General features: G+C 41.2%; 1 protein-coding gene across 1 annotated transcript in view; it reads right to left on the reverse strand.

Moving 5' to 3' along the window:
• rnd2 (Rho family GTPase 2) overlaps window positions 1-18,712 on the reverse strand; it is a 33,465-nt gene extending 14,753 nt beyond the window's left edge. The window contains exons 1-2 of the mRNA XM_039823888.1: window positions 18,398-18,712; window positions 17,768-17,855 (exon numbers count right to left, since the gene is read on the reverse strand). Of these exons, the coding sequence (XP_039679822.1) occupies window positions 17,768-17,855; window positions 18,398-18,559 (250 nt within the window). The 5' untranslated portion in view covers window positions 18,560-18,712. The remainder of the gene's footprint in view (window positions 1-17,767; window positions 17,856-18,397) is intronic.
• Between the last annotated feature and the right edge of the window lie 379 nt (window positions 18,713-19,091).

The raw sequence follows: 19,091 nt of genomic DNA on the forward strand, positions 1-19,091 counted from the left end.
GTGAACATAACTCATAACTTCCCTGATCCATTGGCCATATGTTGGGGGGCAAAGCTCAGTTTTCTCATAACACACACACACACTTATCTATTTAATACAGCTTAATTGTATTAATCCTGATATGTGAAACACAACAGAGGTGTATTCTTGTTTCTCTAAAAAGCAATCTCCAAAAGAATCTCAACAGAAGACATCACTTCATAATACAAATATACACTTCTTGACTTCACTGGATTAATGATTTCAGAGTTCCAATTTCCTATTGAGATCCACACTTGGTATTTCTTCTGAGTGAAATCTGTCAAATGCATGTTTTCAGTGTTCTTCCTGGTACATAATAGCAGGGCAAAGGTTGGCTGTATACTGCAATGTAACTTTCAAACGAGCACCAATGATATAAGGTTTATATGTCTGAAATCTTTTACCTTTGAGGTAATACTGCAATTTTCAGAGACACCACTACAGTATGTACCACGGCCTTATATAAGGAGCTTTAGGCAGTGAATTTGTGAGCGAAAAATCAACTCAATCCAGTGAAACAAACCATTAAAAAGCCTGCAATGAAGCAACCTTACCTGGCCTGCACTCTAGACAGTGGCTTTCTATGTTTGGTTGCTCATGCAGTTTGACATATAGGCTATACAAGTGTGCATACCACACACACACACACACACACACACACACACAAAGCTGTTGATCTGTAATAGAGATGGCTGTGTCAAGTTTTCAAAGGCATTAGCACACAGCCGGGACAGTGGAGGTGACACTGGGTTAAATGGCCATTAACCTTCCATGTCTGCAGCCTTCACACAGGGGATATTGATCAAAGCTCCCTACACTTTCCCTGTGGAGAGAGTGCAGCCTTTGAAAGGCTTCGAGCACCTTCCACAGATCTGCTCTGAGCTCTGCTGCTGAGGAGTTAATGCCTGTGTCTGTCGACCAAACAGGTTTAAAAGCGGGGCCGGCCACAGCGCTGACAGCAAAGGCAAGGGGACAGAGCAGCATTACTGTCTGTCTCCTGCTCGCCCCAGGGGTATAGAGATGGAGTAGTGTGTCCGCTTTCAGTTCCTCCTCCTCACCCCCAGCCGCTCTTTTATAATCACAGACACACACTCTCATTCCGCTGGAGAAATAGCTTTGCATTTCATCTCCTGTTGTTTGATCTCTGTGTCTTGTCTAGGGCTCTGGTTCATGCTGCGCTTTGCTTTTAAAGATGACTATGCTTCTTTTGTTTCTCACTTCTTCTGTCGAAATATATATTTCCTGCCTTGCTTGTTTGAGACATGACTTCAGATTTGGTGTGGCACTCTCCGTTGGTGCACCCCACAGTGATACTCTTAATCCCTCAAAGATGTTCATGTGTTTAGATGTTACAATACAAACACTATCCAGATTTTGTTTGTGTGTGGAAGTCAAGTAGCTGTGAACGACTGCTGGCAGTCACAGGGAGCCCACGCAGGACTGCGTTTCCTCAAGCTCTGCGCCACTCGCACCAGAAACGTTGACTCTCGTCAAAACAGCAACAGCAGACTGTTTGGACAAGATCCACCAAATAAAACAGTTTAAAAAAAACAGTTAAAGCAGATCAGATGCTGACTTTAAGATTATTTATTTTTTGCACAACCTAACCATAACCCTTTCACTGCTGTTGGACCCCGACTGGTTTCCGATATCCCAACACAGACTCCAAGTCTTTCTGCTTTGTTTGTTTTTGTCTGGTTGCTCAATTTGAACATGTAAAAGCACAGATTTCAGAGAGTGAAGAGGCATTTTTTAAAGAAAGAAGGCTATCTGTAATGTCCAGATCACTCCTAAAAGGCTGATCAGGGGTCCGTTTCAGAAAGCAGGTTTAGTGAAAACTCTGAGTTTGTTAACCCTGAGATGAGGGAAACTCTGAGTTTTCTGTTTCAGAAAGAGAGGTAACGTAACCTCAGCATCAGTTGCTATGGTAACTGAGCCTGTGAACCTAACCTGGGGCCTGTTTCACAAAAGCAGAATATATAAATCCAGGATAAGTGATAAAGTGAGGCTTGACCTAGTCTAATCTGTGCATCCTGGCTTGGTGCGTTTCACGAAGGCCAAGCCAGGCTGAGGAGGAGCGACTAGGTTGAGCCGGGCTGAAGTAATTCAGATAGATGCGCGTCCACGGCTTTCCTCAAAAGACCGCAAGGTCGATCACAGATTTACTGATGCCAAAATGGAGAATACGCATTGTACATACTTTATACAGAGTGAGCAGCAGCTTCTTGTGGAAGTATGACGACGGGAAACACATTATTTGTTTAAAAGAAAATAAACGACTGCTGGTAATGAAACAGCGAGAAAGCGGACGATCCGCGGACCGACTGAATGCGTAATTGTAGCCTAAATATATACATTAACTGACCACGGCTCTGAATTGAAGCCGTCATAATCATTCCATTCAAGGATTAGGCTACTAATCATTTTCACAAATTAACAGTTGTACTCTTTGCCTTAAAAGTAAGCAGAAGATAATGTTACTCAGGAAATTTATAATGAAGATCAATTTTCTACAACGCTAGAATATGATGCGTAAATATCTCTTTCACTCTGTTCCTCCCTCTCTCTCATGGGCTAAAATATAAGTTTCCTAAGTCATATTAACTTCCACTGCTAGCTTTTAATGCAAAGTGTACAACTGTTCGTTTTTGCAAATGACAGTGACTCATTGAATGGTTTCAGTTAAGAGCAGTATTTCATAAATGTATATTTTTAGACTATCATTCAGTTGGTCCGCTATTATCTGCCACGCTTTTTCTCACGTTTCATTTTTTTTATTTTTTATAGAGGCAGAGTTTCCTTCTCTACATATTATATGCCTTGCTCCCTGTATATATGGACATAGAAAATAAAGACACTGAAGAAATTGGACTCTAAAATCTAGAAACTATGAAGATAATTAAGTGATAAATTCCATGCACACTTACATGAATGGAACAGAGTGATATTCATCAGTTATTTCCCCCCAAATATAAGGTCAAAAACCATTGAGGTGTCCTCTCCCTGTTATTACATGAATGTACAGTAGCCTACATCACTAGATAGTTACTGGTCCAGTGAACTAAGACTATTATTTGGGAGGATTGTACAATTAGGATATGTTCTTAAATTGTACAATTATATTCCCAGTTTACTGGACAACATAAATTGTGTGCTAAAAATGCCAAATACAATGCATATGGAAGTGGAACAAACATGATCCTTATTGTTAAAGAATTAAAAAAAAATGTATCAACTGAAATAATTCAAGGTGCATTGGTCAACTATAGAAATGTACAGCATTGTATGTATTGCTCTTAGTAACAGACTTCATTTAAAACACATTTGAAATGTTATCAGCCTTTTCTAATTATCTCAACAACTGCCATAATATATTCATCAAACTTCTAACAACAATATGAACAGCAGTCTTCATACAGCAATAAAACGGTAACAATGACTGTCACATGAATAATTATAAATAAAAAAATAATGGTCACAACTTGAAATAATAACAGTACTTAAAATAAACAGCAAAATGCACCTGTTGTATTTTAATCCAGGCTGATAATGACAATATGGTAAAACCCCTGCTGGGTGATCAGAAAAGGCTCCAGGATTAAATAAATCCTGGCTGTTAGCCTGGTCAGGAGCAGGCTAGCTGTACAGAATAAATCTCCATGGTGATTGCAGTTTATCTGCATGAATAAAAAAGGTTTTGGTTTATTAACTGTGTTAGGCAGACTATAAAACGTTTTTGTTCCGAACATGGCATTTCCTTTTGTCAACGAGCCCGTTGATGAAGAAGCTGTATTACTTCGTTAGTTAAACATACGTCGGGAGATGATATTGAGGCCTTGACTATAGATGCATTTTCATTTCCAGATAACTTCCTATTTGAGCGGTATCGTTTTTCTTCACAGTCCATCAGATATGTAGATAACCTTATCCGTCCTCGTAACGTCACCCATCGTGGACGTGCTCTTGCATCCCAGCAGATTCTTGATTTTTTGCATTACGTTTTTTTGCAATCGGCAGTTTTCTTTACAACATTGGTGATGCAGAGCATATTAGTAAAGCCTCTGTAGCAAAGCGCCGTCAGAAGAGTGTGACTCGCTCTGAAACGTTTTTTAAACGTTTTTATGGAGTTCCCTGGACACAAACCAGTAAGAGACATTAAAAAGAAATAAATGATTGTAAATCATAATTCTGTTAATGATGGAAAGTTGTAAGACTTCTGGTAGCTGTGCCAAGAGAAATCTCAATCATTATGAATCTTGCAGAGACGGAGAGCATAGTATATGTAAGGAGATAACATAGGCACAGGCTAATTATTGCTAACTAAAATGCTAGTTAACATTAGTAATTAAACTTAAACCGCTAAGGTAAGTCGAAACTGCCTGCGAGCGTCTCCTGATTATACGGTAATTCCTCTACTATCCAACAGTAAGTTGCGTGGTTATGACACAGTCGTTAGCTTATTTTTACAAAAACGTCTGCTACAGAGCCATAACGTGAGATACAAGGTAATGGAGCCTTTCATACATTGTCGTGTTTCTTTAGAAATAAACAATGGACAAATAAAGTCTTTAAACGCTTCAAAGTGACGCCAAAATGAATGGGAGTCAATAGGATGCTAACGGGAGGTTAGCAAACTTAATGTTATTGTGGACTTTTATAGCATTATCGCAGCTTCCAAATGATTCCGATGGCATAAGGCAATGCTCAAACTGACATTAGCACTGCTTGAAAAAAAAACATTTTAATGAGACCACTGGGCAAATGCAAAAGGCACCTGCAAAAAAGTTGAACCTGGCTTGAATGTTTCCACAACACAATGCAGCGTCATCCGGCAAAGCACTGTGTTGGACAGTTGCATGCAAAGAAGCACACATGCATGATGGATAATGCACACACTGCCACATCTGCCACCATGTCATTCTCTACCACCGTGTGGTGCCAAAATAAGGAATTTTCAATCAAGCCTCAATTAACCAAAGTTTAAAACTGATACATGTGACAATGTTTATCTAAAAGTGTAATAAGTGGTTCTCTGAGCCTGCAGCTTGTTAACAGCACCTCCATGTGGCAAGGATACCAATAATCGAAAATACCTCAAGCTGTGTAGAGTAGTCTTTGACATCATGCAATTATGGTTGGAGTTTACTGCCAACGTTAGACACCCACTCTAATTCTTTTAACCAACTATTGGTGACTGCCATGACACAATGAAATCTGCACTGAAAGCTCCCAGCCCTACACACACACACACACACACACACTATAGTATTTAAATCCATCGCTTTCTATTCTTGTTCCTCTGTAAAACAACAGAGATCACATCCTTTATTTCCACTCTTAAACTTGTAATAACACTGACTGCAGCTGCTCTGTCCACAGCTGTCTGTCTGATATGAAAGAAGAAGTGAGAATATTTAGGCAGCAGCTACACAGGCTTACGAAAGGAAAAACTTGTGAGTGGAAAAGGACATCCTCTGCTCCATCAACTCCACTTCCTCCAGTGTATAACCATCCAAACACATCCCTATCATGGTGCTATCTATCCCCCAGCCCACTCTGAACCCCCCCTAGGGAGGCCACCGGGAAGGGAGACCAGGCACTACTTCAAATACAATTTTACTTCCACAAAAGCAGCAGCAGCAGTGAGAAAGCGAGCACATTGGATCTTGTTTATAAATAAAGTCATCCATAAATGATGGGATCTGTCGAGTGTGTGTGAGCGGGGTTGCAGGTGGGGGGTGAAGGATGGAGGTGAAAGACAGCCTCCCTGTATCCCCTTACGCTCGGATGGGTTGCAGACGGATGCTGAGAGGGTTTTGCTCCGTGGAGGGGGGGAGGTCAGAGGGACTGAGCACTAGCTTTGGGAGCAGCAGAACCAGTCTGTGGCTGTTTGAAGCGGGCTGATCAAAGTTCGCACTGGGTTCTGTTGCACTCGGTAGAGTGAGTGGACTGGGAAAAAAACCACCAAGACACAGTTCCCTTGGAGGATTTCCTGTCTGCCTGGATGACTGAGGCATTCACTGCTGCTGCTGCTGCTGCTGCTGCTGCTGCTGCTGTTGCTGAATAAGAACAAATGCCTGGTTTAGTGCCAGAATTCATTTGGGTCTCTTCTCTTGTTAAAGTCAACACATGAACAGTGCTGGGGTAACATAATGTGGTATTGTAATCGTATTTCTACACCGAGTAACAGAAGTTTGCTTTGGTAGTGATTACATTACAGTTACTGGCCTTCTGAAATTTGCGTTCTTTGTGTTATGCTGAGTATACTGAATCATGTAATAACACATAGAATTAAAATCTGCATAAATATCTTTTGAGTAAAGGATAACTGCAAAACAAGCAATGTCCAAATAGAAGCAGACACAAAATGAAACGTTCTTAAATAGTAATTTGTTAAAGAAGAAGAATGTTTGCTTCTCTTTGGATATCTGTTAGGAAAAATGATTTTGCCCTGGATAAATGGCCCACAAGAGCCTCTTCACTAAACTGATAGCTCCAGATGCTGGATATTCTCGTGACTTTTACATGAAGAGAAGAATATTACAGTAATATGTAAGCTGTGTCCAGGTCAGATCCGTCAGAGCACTTGAACTTAAAATATGCCAAACTGGTGGTTGTTAGTGTTTAGTCTGTTTATTCATCATAAAACAAAAAATGAAGCTCCCAGTTTGTCTGGTCAAGTCCATGTGCCCTTGAAGTGACTACATTTAGGATCAATAACTTCCTACTGAGTCAATGGATTCCTTTGCATCGTGCCATAGATCATGTTACTTCAGGTCAATGAATACAGAGGTCACACAATTAAATCATACTTCCTCCATCTCTGAATACAATAGGCAAAAGCACTGCATTAAATCTCCAACAGGGCTATTTATATCGCCATATGTAGCTGTTTGTTTAGCTTGTAACAGTTGGCGGTTGTGTTTCTGCATGCCCGAGGACCCCAGTGGGACAGGTCCCAAGGGTGCAACCAACAAACCTTACTCACAACATAAAGCTTTGTTGGGTGGGGTGGCAGGTGGGGGTGGGAAAAGCACAGATGTACACTTCTCCTTCTGTCTACTCCTTCTGTCCCCTTTCCCAGTTTTCAATCTAGTGAACACTCGCTGCTCTTATAACATGCTCTAATGGCAGCCCCCCTCCACGCCTCCATTGCTTTTACTCGCTTCCACCCTTCACTCCCCCTATCTCTTTGGCTATTGGGTGAAGCAGCTGCTGCGCTTTCCAGCCTTGTTGTGTCCCGGGCTCCCACCCCAGCGCTCCTCATCTGCCCCCATTACGCCTCTGGTCAGCTGGGAAACAATAGGAGAGGTCACAGGGTCGGAGCTGTTGGAATTCCCAAAAACAAACCTACTCAATGACACACACCCACACACATACACACAAGTATACATGCACTCACATGTATCCATTATAAATAGACATTTGTCTTTTTTATCTGTTGTATCCATCTATCTTTCACTTTACAGTGTCTTGTAAATATGGGAGATCAATATACAGTATCAGACAGCTCAAGTTACGTTAGTTAAAGCTGCTATAATCTATATTTTTATACTAACAATGGCAACTCCCCTCCTTGTCCAAAAAAGTGTGAAATAACTGAAAACATGTCTTATATTTTAGAATACTCAAAGTAGCCACCCTTTGCTTTTTTTGATAACTCTGCAAACCCTTGGTGTTCTCTCAATGAGCTTCATGAGGTAGTCACCTGAAATGGTTTTCACTTCACAGGTGTGCTTTGTCAGGGTTAATTAGTGGAATTTTTTTCCCTTATTAATAAAAAAGCAAAGGGTGGCTACTTTGAAGAATCTAAAATATAAGACATGTTTTCAGTTATTTCACACTTTTTTGTTAAGTACATAATTCCATATGTGTTCATTCATAGTTTTGATGCCTTCAGTGAGAATCTACAATGTAAATAGTCATGAAAATAAAAAGGAAACGCATTGAATATTGAAGGTGTGTCCAATCTTTTGGCCTGTACTGTGTATATATATATATATATAAGTATATTTGATATTGCACTTTTTACAGACAGTCACAAAGTGCTTCACATGATATACCTCCCTATATGTAGAAATATACATGCACACTAAATGAATGTGCACCTGTAATAATTTTTTATTCTTTTGTAGTATGAATGCGATGTCTTTGTATTTAATTTTATTTCTGAAAATGGATCACAGGTATAGTTTATCAGGTAAACACTGGAAAAAATTCACTCACATAACATTAAATAATGTTGCTGCACCCCTAATATTAATTACAATGTATTTTCAGATCTGTCCCTTTGTAGTACTGTTGCCTTAAATGCTTGCCAACAAAACAGTTTCACATCTTTTATCTAATTTTATCATTTTATTCTCCGTCAGTCTATATAGCTCCATTCTCCTCTGTTAGTAGCACAGTATGGCAAGGTTTAAGACGGGGCTTGTAATCTGAGTCAGTGTGAGCTCATTGAAAGCCTTAAGTGCTCTTTTTCTTAACCGTGTACCAGAAGACTCCTTTTAAACTCTGCCCAGTTATTGTTCATTCCCTAATAACTTATCACTTTAATTATTCCATTGGCACATTAGTAAAGTAAAAGCCATATACAGTCTATCAGCATTGTGCAGTGCAGTTTGGCGGTAGACATGCTATTTAAGCAGATGATACACTTTTTTTGCCTTACGCTCAGCTGAGATGTGGAGAAGGAATGTGTGGTGGCTCTCAGCTCATAGCTGTATCCATGGTCACATTTACAGGCTCCTCTGACAGAGATAAGACCAGAAGGGATTAGAGGCTGTCTCCTCTGGGGCCTCCAAGAAGTGCTTTTATTGTTTATGGACGGGTGGACATATGGGACACGCCGGGCGTTTTGAATGTAACATGTAAAAGCGGGGCTGAACGGTGGGTGCATGCCTGAGTGGTGCAGATGGAAGGCTTTACTTCTGTGTCTGATTATAGGTGTCTGTGTGAGTGTGTGTGTTTCACTGTGTCACTGAGGAGAGCAGATATTCTGCTGCTAATTACAGCCTGTGTGTTCTTGTCAGTGCATCTGGCTGGCTTTCATGCAGCACTTCTGCCCAGCCCCTGCTTAACACGACCCCCGACTGCTGATGACCTTAACACCGTGCTTCAGAAGCTGCCTTGACTAATGGGCAATAAGAGATGGAGAACATCGATGAGGGGAAAGACAGAGGGGAGGATAAATACATTGCACAGAGAAAAAGATAACTGACAATACACCTCCAGAGCAGTTATGTCATGCTCTCATGCACATCAACAATTCTTCTGTTATAGCTTCCTTTGTTTCTGCATCTTCTCTAACAGCTACTGTAACATACAGGCAGCCATTTCCTCTTAAGCTTGTTGACCCTTCATGTAATAGTCTAAGAATATGATTCACGGAGTGCTGAGCTCCAGGGATGGAGCACAGCTGCTTGCCTGCTCAAGAACCAAGACATCCAGCGCAGCAGCCAGGACTGCCGGCTGTCCTCCAGAGTTTCCATAATGTCACCCAAACCCACTCAGTCAGGGTGCAATGGAGTGCAGCACTGTGAATGAGACCATCATTATTCAAGAAGTTTAGAGCTGGAGACCATTTGCAAAGAGGAAAAGAAGAAGGGAATGCCTGGAACACAGAGGGGATTTGTTCTTGTAATGCCAAAATAATCAGAGAAATTTACAATATGAGGTATGAATGCATCTATATTTCTGTAAGTGCCATTTTAGTTGTAAGCATTCATGTGTGACTATGGAGCAATTGTGTTTCGTGAGCTGTAAAATACATTTTAGCTATTGTCTAATGAAAAAAACTGTACATTTAAGGCTCTCAACAGCCCCCTTAGTGGCCGTTAAAGTAAAGCAAATACTCACTACGTTTACATTTTTCTTCTTATTTGAAGTTGAAATTTATTTATATTATGTTCAGAAGTCACTATAGTCCTCAGCTATAAAATGTGAGGTGGTGTGTTCAATTTACAGTATAGTGACCCACAAAGACTGCACATCCACTTCACCACACGCAGCTCATGCCGCTTGATTTCTAATATGTAAAACGTCTTTGTGGGCTCCAACCGTTTACTGTAATCCCTGGGATTATCAGGTGCCTCCTGCCAGAGAGGCTGCAGGGTCATCCCTAACCTGACGCCAGGGGGATGAGAGTCATGGAGGAGCCCGAATATTTTTTCTGCGATTTTGCTGTCAAGCTCATAAGGCCCCAGAGGACAGACTGGCACCCTCTTTGTCCAAAAATACCTTCACAGGCACTCCAGTAACTGTCTATGGAGATCGGAGATCTGGAACAAAAGCCCAAGTTTATTTCCAACCCTTGGCAGTCACAAGTCGAATAACATTATTACAAACTGTGCACTGTGCTCAGCCACCAAATTGAAAAGGGAAACTTCCATTAAATGGCTACAGTAGGTTCTTCTCACGAACACCTGATATTCCTTCTCATGCTTAAATAAGAGTCTGAGGGCTAGATTTATCAAGCCGTTTGCGCCTGTTTCCAGGCGCTAATTGGTCGCAAAGACGGACGTAACCGATGCGGGCTATTTACAAACAGGGCGCACTTGGGTAAAATCGCAGATTGTCTGCCACATGAGCGAGAAGAGACAAGTTGCGCTTTCAATATGCGTTCGTGGGAGGGTCGTGGGGAAAGTGGGAGTTCCACCCAAAAAGGTGGGAGGATAAGCGCAAAGTGCCCCTAATTATATATTCCGTGGTTTTTACAAAGACTGTCAGTAAGAGCGCGCCTCTATTCTGGGGGGGGAATTCTCCGCCTCTTTAAAGCAGGTCTAAACCAGCTGCAGTCGAGTTTCCTCGTAGACCTTTATGCCGCTGGTGAAATGGCAACAGTAATTTGAGCAAGACGAAGACATAGGCGAGGCTGAAAATATTTTTAACAGAAGAATCACACTTTGTCAGTGAACATAACATCATTTAGCGTTACAGATCAAGCAGCCATGCAATATTAGAGTTACTGGAAGAAATCAAAGATGAAATTGAATCTCCCACTCAGCGTTCACATCCCATTCCAGCAGTTGTTAAACTCCTCGCTACATTACAAATATTGGCATCAGGATCATTTCAAACAGTCATAGCATCAGCAGTGGGAATATCGCAGTCTGCACTCAGCCGTATCATAGCACCAGTACCGCTTTGCTACAGCGCAATTTACGGTATAGTGGGCGGAGAAAGACGCTGATTAAGATTCATCCTCTGGGGACCACGAATGTCTGTACCATACTTTATGACAATCATCCAGTAGTTGTTGAGATATTTCAGTCTGTGGTGGACCAACCAACTGAAAGACTAGCAATGTATAGAGGAATATCACTAGCATTGGCTAAAAACAGAATCTTCACTATCAGAAAAAAATGACTTATGGGAAACAATAGCCATAAAAATGCTTTACAATATATTAATTTGTCTTCTATGACACCATAACATTGGCCTAATAACAGTATAAACGGCTACATAAAAACTATAAGCTCTTGAGCTTAGTTGATTGATTACTAAATCAATAGATAATTATTCAATAACAATTTTGGCAATCGATTAAGTCATTAATAAATTAAAAATGCCACAAATTTGCTGTTTCCCTCTTCCCAAATGTGAGGTTTTATATTATTGTTAACGGAATATATTTAGGGTTTGGACTGTTATTCAGGGAAGAAAAGAAAATTACCCAAAATAGTGGGTAAGAAGAGTTTTTCCAAATGTCTTGATTGTATGTGTTTAATTACTAGGGCACCAACAGTTACTTTGAGTTACAGTATTTCAACAAACCTTGTACCATCTTCAGTTTACTCATTACCCGAAACTGTCATGCAGCTGTTCTCCCCCAGTGCCGGGGAGTGCCTTCCAGCCTGCTATGCATCATCACAACAGGTTTCGTTTAGGCAGTTATTGCCCTGGGCTGGTTGGGCAAAGACTAGGAACAACTTCCAGGGCTTAGGCTCGGTGCATTCAGTGAACAGCAGTTGAAAGGATGTCGTCATCCTCCCTTCAGGATGCTGACGAAAATAAACAAAAGGTATATTTACTGTCTGTGGTTAAATATGCAGCTCCCTTTCCAGTGGGTTGCAACCACCTAAACACAATCTCATTCTCCAATTGCTGTTCAGAGAAAAATGAAAGAAATGTTGTTTTTAAATTATTTAACTTGAGCCTAACATGACAGCAGTGATTCCGAGAGGCCAAACAGACCAACTGCAAGAGCACAGAGCAAATAATGTTACAACCTGTGATCAGCGTGCTCACTGCTCTGTCAGACAGCCCTTTCTGTGCATCCTCTGACTCCAGTGATCTGTAAGCTTGAGGGAAAAGAGGTGCCTGTTGATTTTATTTCTGCTCTGCGTTGTGGTTGTAGTTCACTCATTCTCTATTAAAGATGAATCAAGCGGAAAATGTTGAGGAAGAGAAAGCCCACTGAATTTGGCGGTGTTTTTACAGGCCTCTAGATGCCCTACTGGTCCAGTGCGCTGAGAATGTGGTGTTTAAAAAGCATATAGACATTAGGAATGTTGGAAAGTCATGAGAGGAGGGACACAACCACACTGTGACTGTGAGTGAGCGCTGGTGCTGGGAGTGGTGTTACACACTTGCAGTGTCTTGTTACCGTCTCTCGAGTCAAAACAATCACACCTCTGATTGTGAAACGTCAAGACAGCTTTGTCATGAGAAATTAGGCACAAAAAACATTAAAAATGATTTTAACAGAGAAAGAATCAATATAGAAAAGAGTCTCTGAAACTCATGTGAGTGGGAATTTTATTTAAGAATCTCTTATGAGCTGACATTTTTGGATAAATAAATGTTTTTTCTGCTTTCATCACTGACTATGCAGTTTCAAGCTGTAGCCAGTTCATGAAATATTTTATATTTGTTATTGTGAACACCCAGTGTCAGACAGGTCTATTGCAGGAAAAATCCTCCACTGCACAGCAAGTGATGCGTTTCATGTTCCCAGCAGCAGCAGCAACAGAACTTTGTATGGAAATAAATAGAGGAAGAAACTGGGTGGTTACATCAAAAGACGATAGCCAACAGTTAGCATTAGCTGATCGGTCAGAAAAACTCAGAAACTACAGTACAGGCCAAAAGTTTGGACACACCTTCTCATTCAAATTGTTTCTTTATTTTCATGACATTTTTGATAACTCTGCAAACCCTTGGTGTTCTCTCAATGAGCTTCATGAGGTAGTCACTAAGGGTGTGACGAGATCTCGTTTTACGAGATCTCGCGAGGTTAAAACGTGACGAGATTTCTCGTCGAGGTGAAAAGTTGTCTCGTGAGGCGATGTGATGTCAGCGTGATGGAGCGTGAAATTACTATTGAAGATCCCCCTGCCACTTTTAAATCATTTGTGTGGCAACATTTTGGTTTTCCTGCGGAAATAATAAACGGCGAAAGAGTGACAGACAAGACGAACACAATATGTAAACATTGTAAGAAAAAAATGCCGTATACCGCGGCTAACACGAGCACTATGCAAAAACACTTACAGCACCACCACAGCTCTCTACTAACTACTGCACCCGCGACGAAAACATTAAAAGGGCAAACAACTCTAAAAGCCTTAGCATCTCTGCCACCGGTAAGTGCAAGAGCCACGGCAATAACGAGGGACATAGGCGTTTCGCAGCTGATATGAGGCCATTTTCTGTGGTGGAAAATGTCGGTTGGCGACTCCTCCACACATTTATTTTTATGTTCGATTTGTGGAAAGGAGTTAGATTTCTCATGTGAAATTGTACAGGGCAGAAGCCAGTTGGTAGAGTTTATACAAAACATTTTGCAGTGTTTGCACGTCCTTTACTGCATATAATTCATTAAAATAGTAAAAAAAAAAGTTAAATAACATTAATCATTAATAGTTGATTTCAAAATGCACCTAAATTTTTTGCATTTTGTGATTTTTCAGTTGAATAAAAAAACAATTTTCCATTCATATATTTCATCATTGAGGATTTCTTTAAATTGTTTTTAAAAATCTCGTCTCGTCTCGTTCTCGTGAACCCAATCTCGTGATGTGTCTCGTCTCGTGGAGTAAGCGTCTCGTCACACCCCTAGTAGTCACCTGAAATGGTTTTCACTTCACAGGTGTGCTTTGTCAGGGTTAATTAGTGGAATTTTTTCCATTAATAATAAAAAAGCAAAGGGCAGCTACTTTGAAGAATCTAAAATATAAGACATGTTTTCAGTTATTTCACACTTTTTTGTTAAGTACATAATTCCATATGTGTTCATTCATAGTTTTGATGCCTTCTGTGAAAATCGACAATGTAAATAGTCATGAAAATAAAAAGGAAACGCATTGAATGAGAAGGTGTGTCCAAACTTTTGGCCTGTACTGTACATTTTCATTGACAGAACTTCCCGGGAGAAGAGTGAGGGACACGTGGTTTGAATGACAAGCAATCTCTGGGAAGTGAAGTGGGGGGGGGGGAATCCACAGCGTGAGCGATTAGTAGCAAAGATGTAAGCAAAAGAACAAAGAAACACAAGATTCCTGTGGATTGCCACTTGAAAGCACACTCCAGCATGACTAAACAGAAAGTACGAGTTCTAGTTTTCATGTGAGAATCAGGTCAGGCATTAGAGAGTCAGCAGAGAAGGGAAACAGAAAGAGACGTGAGTGTACTGCTGCAGGAAGTTTGGGGAAACCCAGCCTGTCATGACATGGACTAAGAAACAGCACGCACACCTCTTAGCTGGGTAATAGTGTGAGGCCAAGGCTAGAGGGATCTTTCCCAGGCACTCTTACCATTTTGGGAAGAGATAAAGATTGCAATAATTCCTCAGGCTCTATAAAAAATAAAATAAAACCCTGACTGGCTGACTACCAATGTGCCCCATGACCATCAACTGATATGGCTCTCAGACAAGTTATCACAGAGCCACACTGACATTTTGACCACTTAACAGCTTGGTTTGCTTTAAAAGTTCATTAAGATACAGATACATGCAGTGGTGAAACAGACTACGCCATCTATCACTATGTGGCTGTATGTATGAGATAGATTATAGATACAGTCATACACAGATACAATGGTTTTTCTCATTGGAATTCCAGTAAATCGCTTTCTAATTGACTTAATTCTCCAGATGGTCTGGAGCTGAATGCAGGGCAGAATACAAAACACAGCTGAAAGTTGTCCTCTGGTTCCCAGAAGCCATTAGACCTCCCTGTTTCTGTTTAATGCTTCTTAAAATACCCATTCATTTAGAGCTGCAACATAAACACATACGCACACACACACACATGCACAGACATACAGATTTACACTTAGCAATAGACCTCAATTAGATAAAAATTTCACCGCAGTTCACACCCATCCTGCAAGGACTAGACCTTGTGGAAGAACTGGAATTAATGAGACCAAACTAATCAATGGTGCAACAACAAGGGCTGGGAGCATTTAAAATGGCACTGCACATCTAACCATGCCAGAGAAATGTGAACCAGACGAGACGCAAGCTGTTTAAATAGCCATGCCTCGGATAGCGATCAATAATGCTTTGTGAACGGAGCCAGACCACAGCAGGCAGACTTCACCAGCAGTTAAAAGGGAGACAATACATTATGTGAAGAGGCTGAAAGCTTGGTGGTCAAAAAGAAAAACAGCCGTATATCTGGGTGTGATTGGGATGTGGCTTCGGAAGAGCAAGTGGAGGATTGACTGATAGAAATGTCAGGTTGTAACTGAACTGTCCAGTGTAGTCTGTAGCCACCAAAATAGCAAAACATAGCTAAATTAATTTCTTCTCAAAAAAGCAGGTACTGGAAGCGATGTTGTGGCTGGTTTTATAATAGGTAAAGTGAGTATGAAGAAGGAAAGCTCTGTTGGCATTGCTCCTCATTTGGCACATAACTACCATGATAGGTTCCTCCATTTTGGCCTCCCTTTGGTTCCCTCAAAGGTCAGCACCGTCAAGACAGTTATAGGCATCCCACAGAGTGAATTCACAGGTCAAGTTTATTAAAGTTTAACTCTAAGCTAAAGCAAAGTCCACTGATCACAGCGATTTCATTGAAATAAACGATGGGATACATGCTATGTGCTTCAGAAAGTGCAAGCCAATTATTTTTCTTCCTGAGAGAAAATATGAACATCTGTGTTTGCTGTGAATCAGTGAATAATGGCATATCACACAAGGACCTCCAAAGGCACACAGAAACACACATGCTTACCAAACACAAACACACACACATATACATTTGCCCTGTGGGTTGGGTGACGTCATGTTTGTTGTGGGGTGGGCGGCTCCTGGCTGAAGATTAAAGACGACCACTGCCAAAGGTGGTTTAGGGTTTTAAAGATGGACAGAACAACATTCCCACTACATCATTAGGCACTTAACAGCTCAGAGATAAGGAACTCTTTAAGTTGTGGCCCCAGGCCCCAGAGGACCCCGACCTCTGACTGACAGGCTCAAGTAGATTTACTCCCAGGGTCGACACGAGGTCCAATGAAAAACAACATTCTCTCATTGACTGACCATGTAACCTAAAATAGAAACTCCCATCATGTCTCCCAGAACATAGTTTTAGGTTTGGGAATGTTTATGATAAAAGAAGGAATTCCCCCTGGGAAGATCCCATAGTCATATAGTCATAGTCCTGTGACTGCCCAGCCATGTCACTGGTCAGAAAGCTGACAAGAGCCAAGAGTCTGGGATGATGAGATGCAGATCTCAGGGTAGCTCAGAGCAGTTAATCCACCAACTCTAAACAAGACTGGGATGAAAGTAGACCATGGCTTTCTGTGCAGGAGTCTCATGCTACTGGCTAACTACTTCCCCAGCAAGAAGCATATGACAAGACAAAGTAAGCATGCTTTGTTATTTGAGAAAGTCCCCTTCTGATTGCAACACTGCTGACACAAATTCCTTTCTGTGGAACAACAGTGTTTGACACTGACGTCACCAGTAGTTGTTATTCTGAGCATATGAGCGTGTTTAACTTTGACATTTTTAATGCCTTGAGACTTTTATATAGGGTGGAAAAAGCTCCCGAAACAACATTAATAAAATCACAAGTCACTAAAACTTTCAGTTGAAACCTTGATGAATGAATCGGAAAAAGAAACTTGATGAATGTATTTCTTTCAGGGTTAAGGGTGGTAAGATGTGGTGGCCAGCTGTGTAAACTCTGGAAACATTACTTTCTTTAAATTAATGATTCTTTAACAAATGTGTAAAGGAATTAAAAAAATGTGGCAAAGGAGGAAACTTAATCAAACCAGTAGACAATATATATCATACCTGTCTGATATGTCAGCAAAACATCAGTCTAACTCTGATGTAAACACCTAAACACTTGGGAAAGTTACCGGTCCCTTCAGGCCCATCCTGTCTCAATTATCCGCGCCCTTTCTCCCCCGACAGTCGCCTGACCCTGGCCAGAGCATGGGAAGAGCCAGCCACACACAGTGGACGGCACAGGAAGGAATGCAAACACAAGGCACCAAGAGACATGGCTGGCACCAAAGTTTCTAGCAAAGACAACAATCATAAATAGCAAATGCACCAAGCTAAAAAAAGAGAAAAGTATCTATAAACAAAAGACATCCATCTGAAGTTGGCAAGGTTAAAGCAATTTGTCAAAGAGATGACTGCTGGAAAAGTTGGAGAGGGGAATTGGAACCAGTCCTCCCACAGTCGCAGCCATGGACAGGCACCATGGCAGGGCTGGGAGTGGATTGATGTCAGCCTTTAAGAGACGGTGCAGACAGAGATATGAAATTGTCTTACCTGACGTGTCCCACATATTCAGCTCAATCCGGTGCTTGTCTATCTCAAAACTGGCTGTGTAGTTTTCAAACACCGTGGGCACGTAGCTCTGAAAATAAGAGATTTATTTTAGTTATCTAATTAAGATGGACAAGATAGGCATGTTTACACAGCCACAGATTCAGAAGAGTAGACTAGTGGGAAAATCCTATTTGAAATGATGCAGCAGACAAATAAAATAATGGCAGACCCATTTCACAGGAAAGCTTGGACTGGAATCCCTTTGGGGATATTTTAGACATACAGTACAGTGATATTATAGGAGATGGAGACAACGCCTTAAAGTTTTATGGGCAGTATTGCAGACACAATAAAAGACAATTTAGACATTACAGGAGTATCACAGTGATTTTACAGGCATTCTTTACAGTTCCCTCTCCAGCAGCGCTTCCCCTCTGTCTTTATTTCACATTTCTGTTTTTGGCAGGTGGATCTAACCTGCTGAACAAGTGCTGAAGTTGAACCGTTCAGTAAGGAACTGTTCAGCATTGCATTTTAATGACATTTTAATGCTCACTCATTCACAAACTCCTGATCTCATTTATCTTCAAATTATTAAAAGACTTAAGTTCAGACTTCTGATAGACCTACCTCTGGATAGCAGTCCTTGGCAAAAACGTGCAGGAGTGCCGTTTTCCCACATTGCGTGTCCCCAACCACCACAATCTTACAGCGGCTGCCTAGACTGTCCATGGTTTGTCCGTCAGAGGTGTGTTGTTGACGCGGGGATGGATTGCATCCAGCATCCAGCATAGGAGACGCAGCGGAAAAGAACACGGGAAAGAAAAATGAGCAAATACATGCACCGAGCCGGTGCGCGTTATCCAGCTCCTTCTGTCCAATACGCGCAGCTCCCTGGTCCCGCTGACAGACTCTGTCTGGTCGGCGCGCACAACCCTCCCTGGGAACTCTGTAGTTTGATTACTGGCCACGCCTTCCTAATATTCACGTCTGAGTCACATCACTCAACTGTAATAGGCTGCTCTAATGGGAAATAAAAGGTCTGTGGGACAAATAGTTCGAGTGACCTTATCCTGTTTGTTTTTGCCTTCTTGGTCTTTCTAATATCTCAATGATTATACTAAAGAGACTCAAATAGTCTTTTTTATTATACATCTGTGGGACAGAATAAAGTCCATGCATGTATTGTGACGCTATAAAAAGTCATGAAAAGAACCACAGGCATTTCATCATTTTTAAAGGTGCCCTGCCATACAAAACCGTTTTTACTTGCATTTTTTTGAAATATGTTAGGTCCATTTGTGTTTGTGTTATGTTGTGAATG

This window comes from Perca fluviatilis, chromosome 15, assembly GCF_010015445.1.
Source record: "Perca fluviatilis chromosome 15, GENO_Pfluv_1.0, whole genome shotgun sequence".
Classification (NCBI taxonomy): domain Eukaryota; kingdom Metazoa; phylum Chordata; class Actinopteri; order Perciformes; family Percidae; genus Perca; species Perca fluviatilis.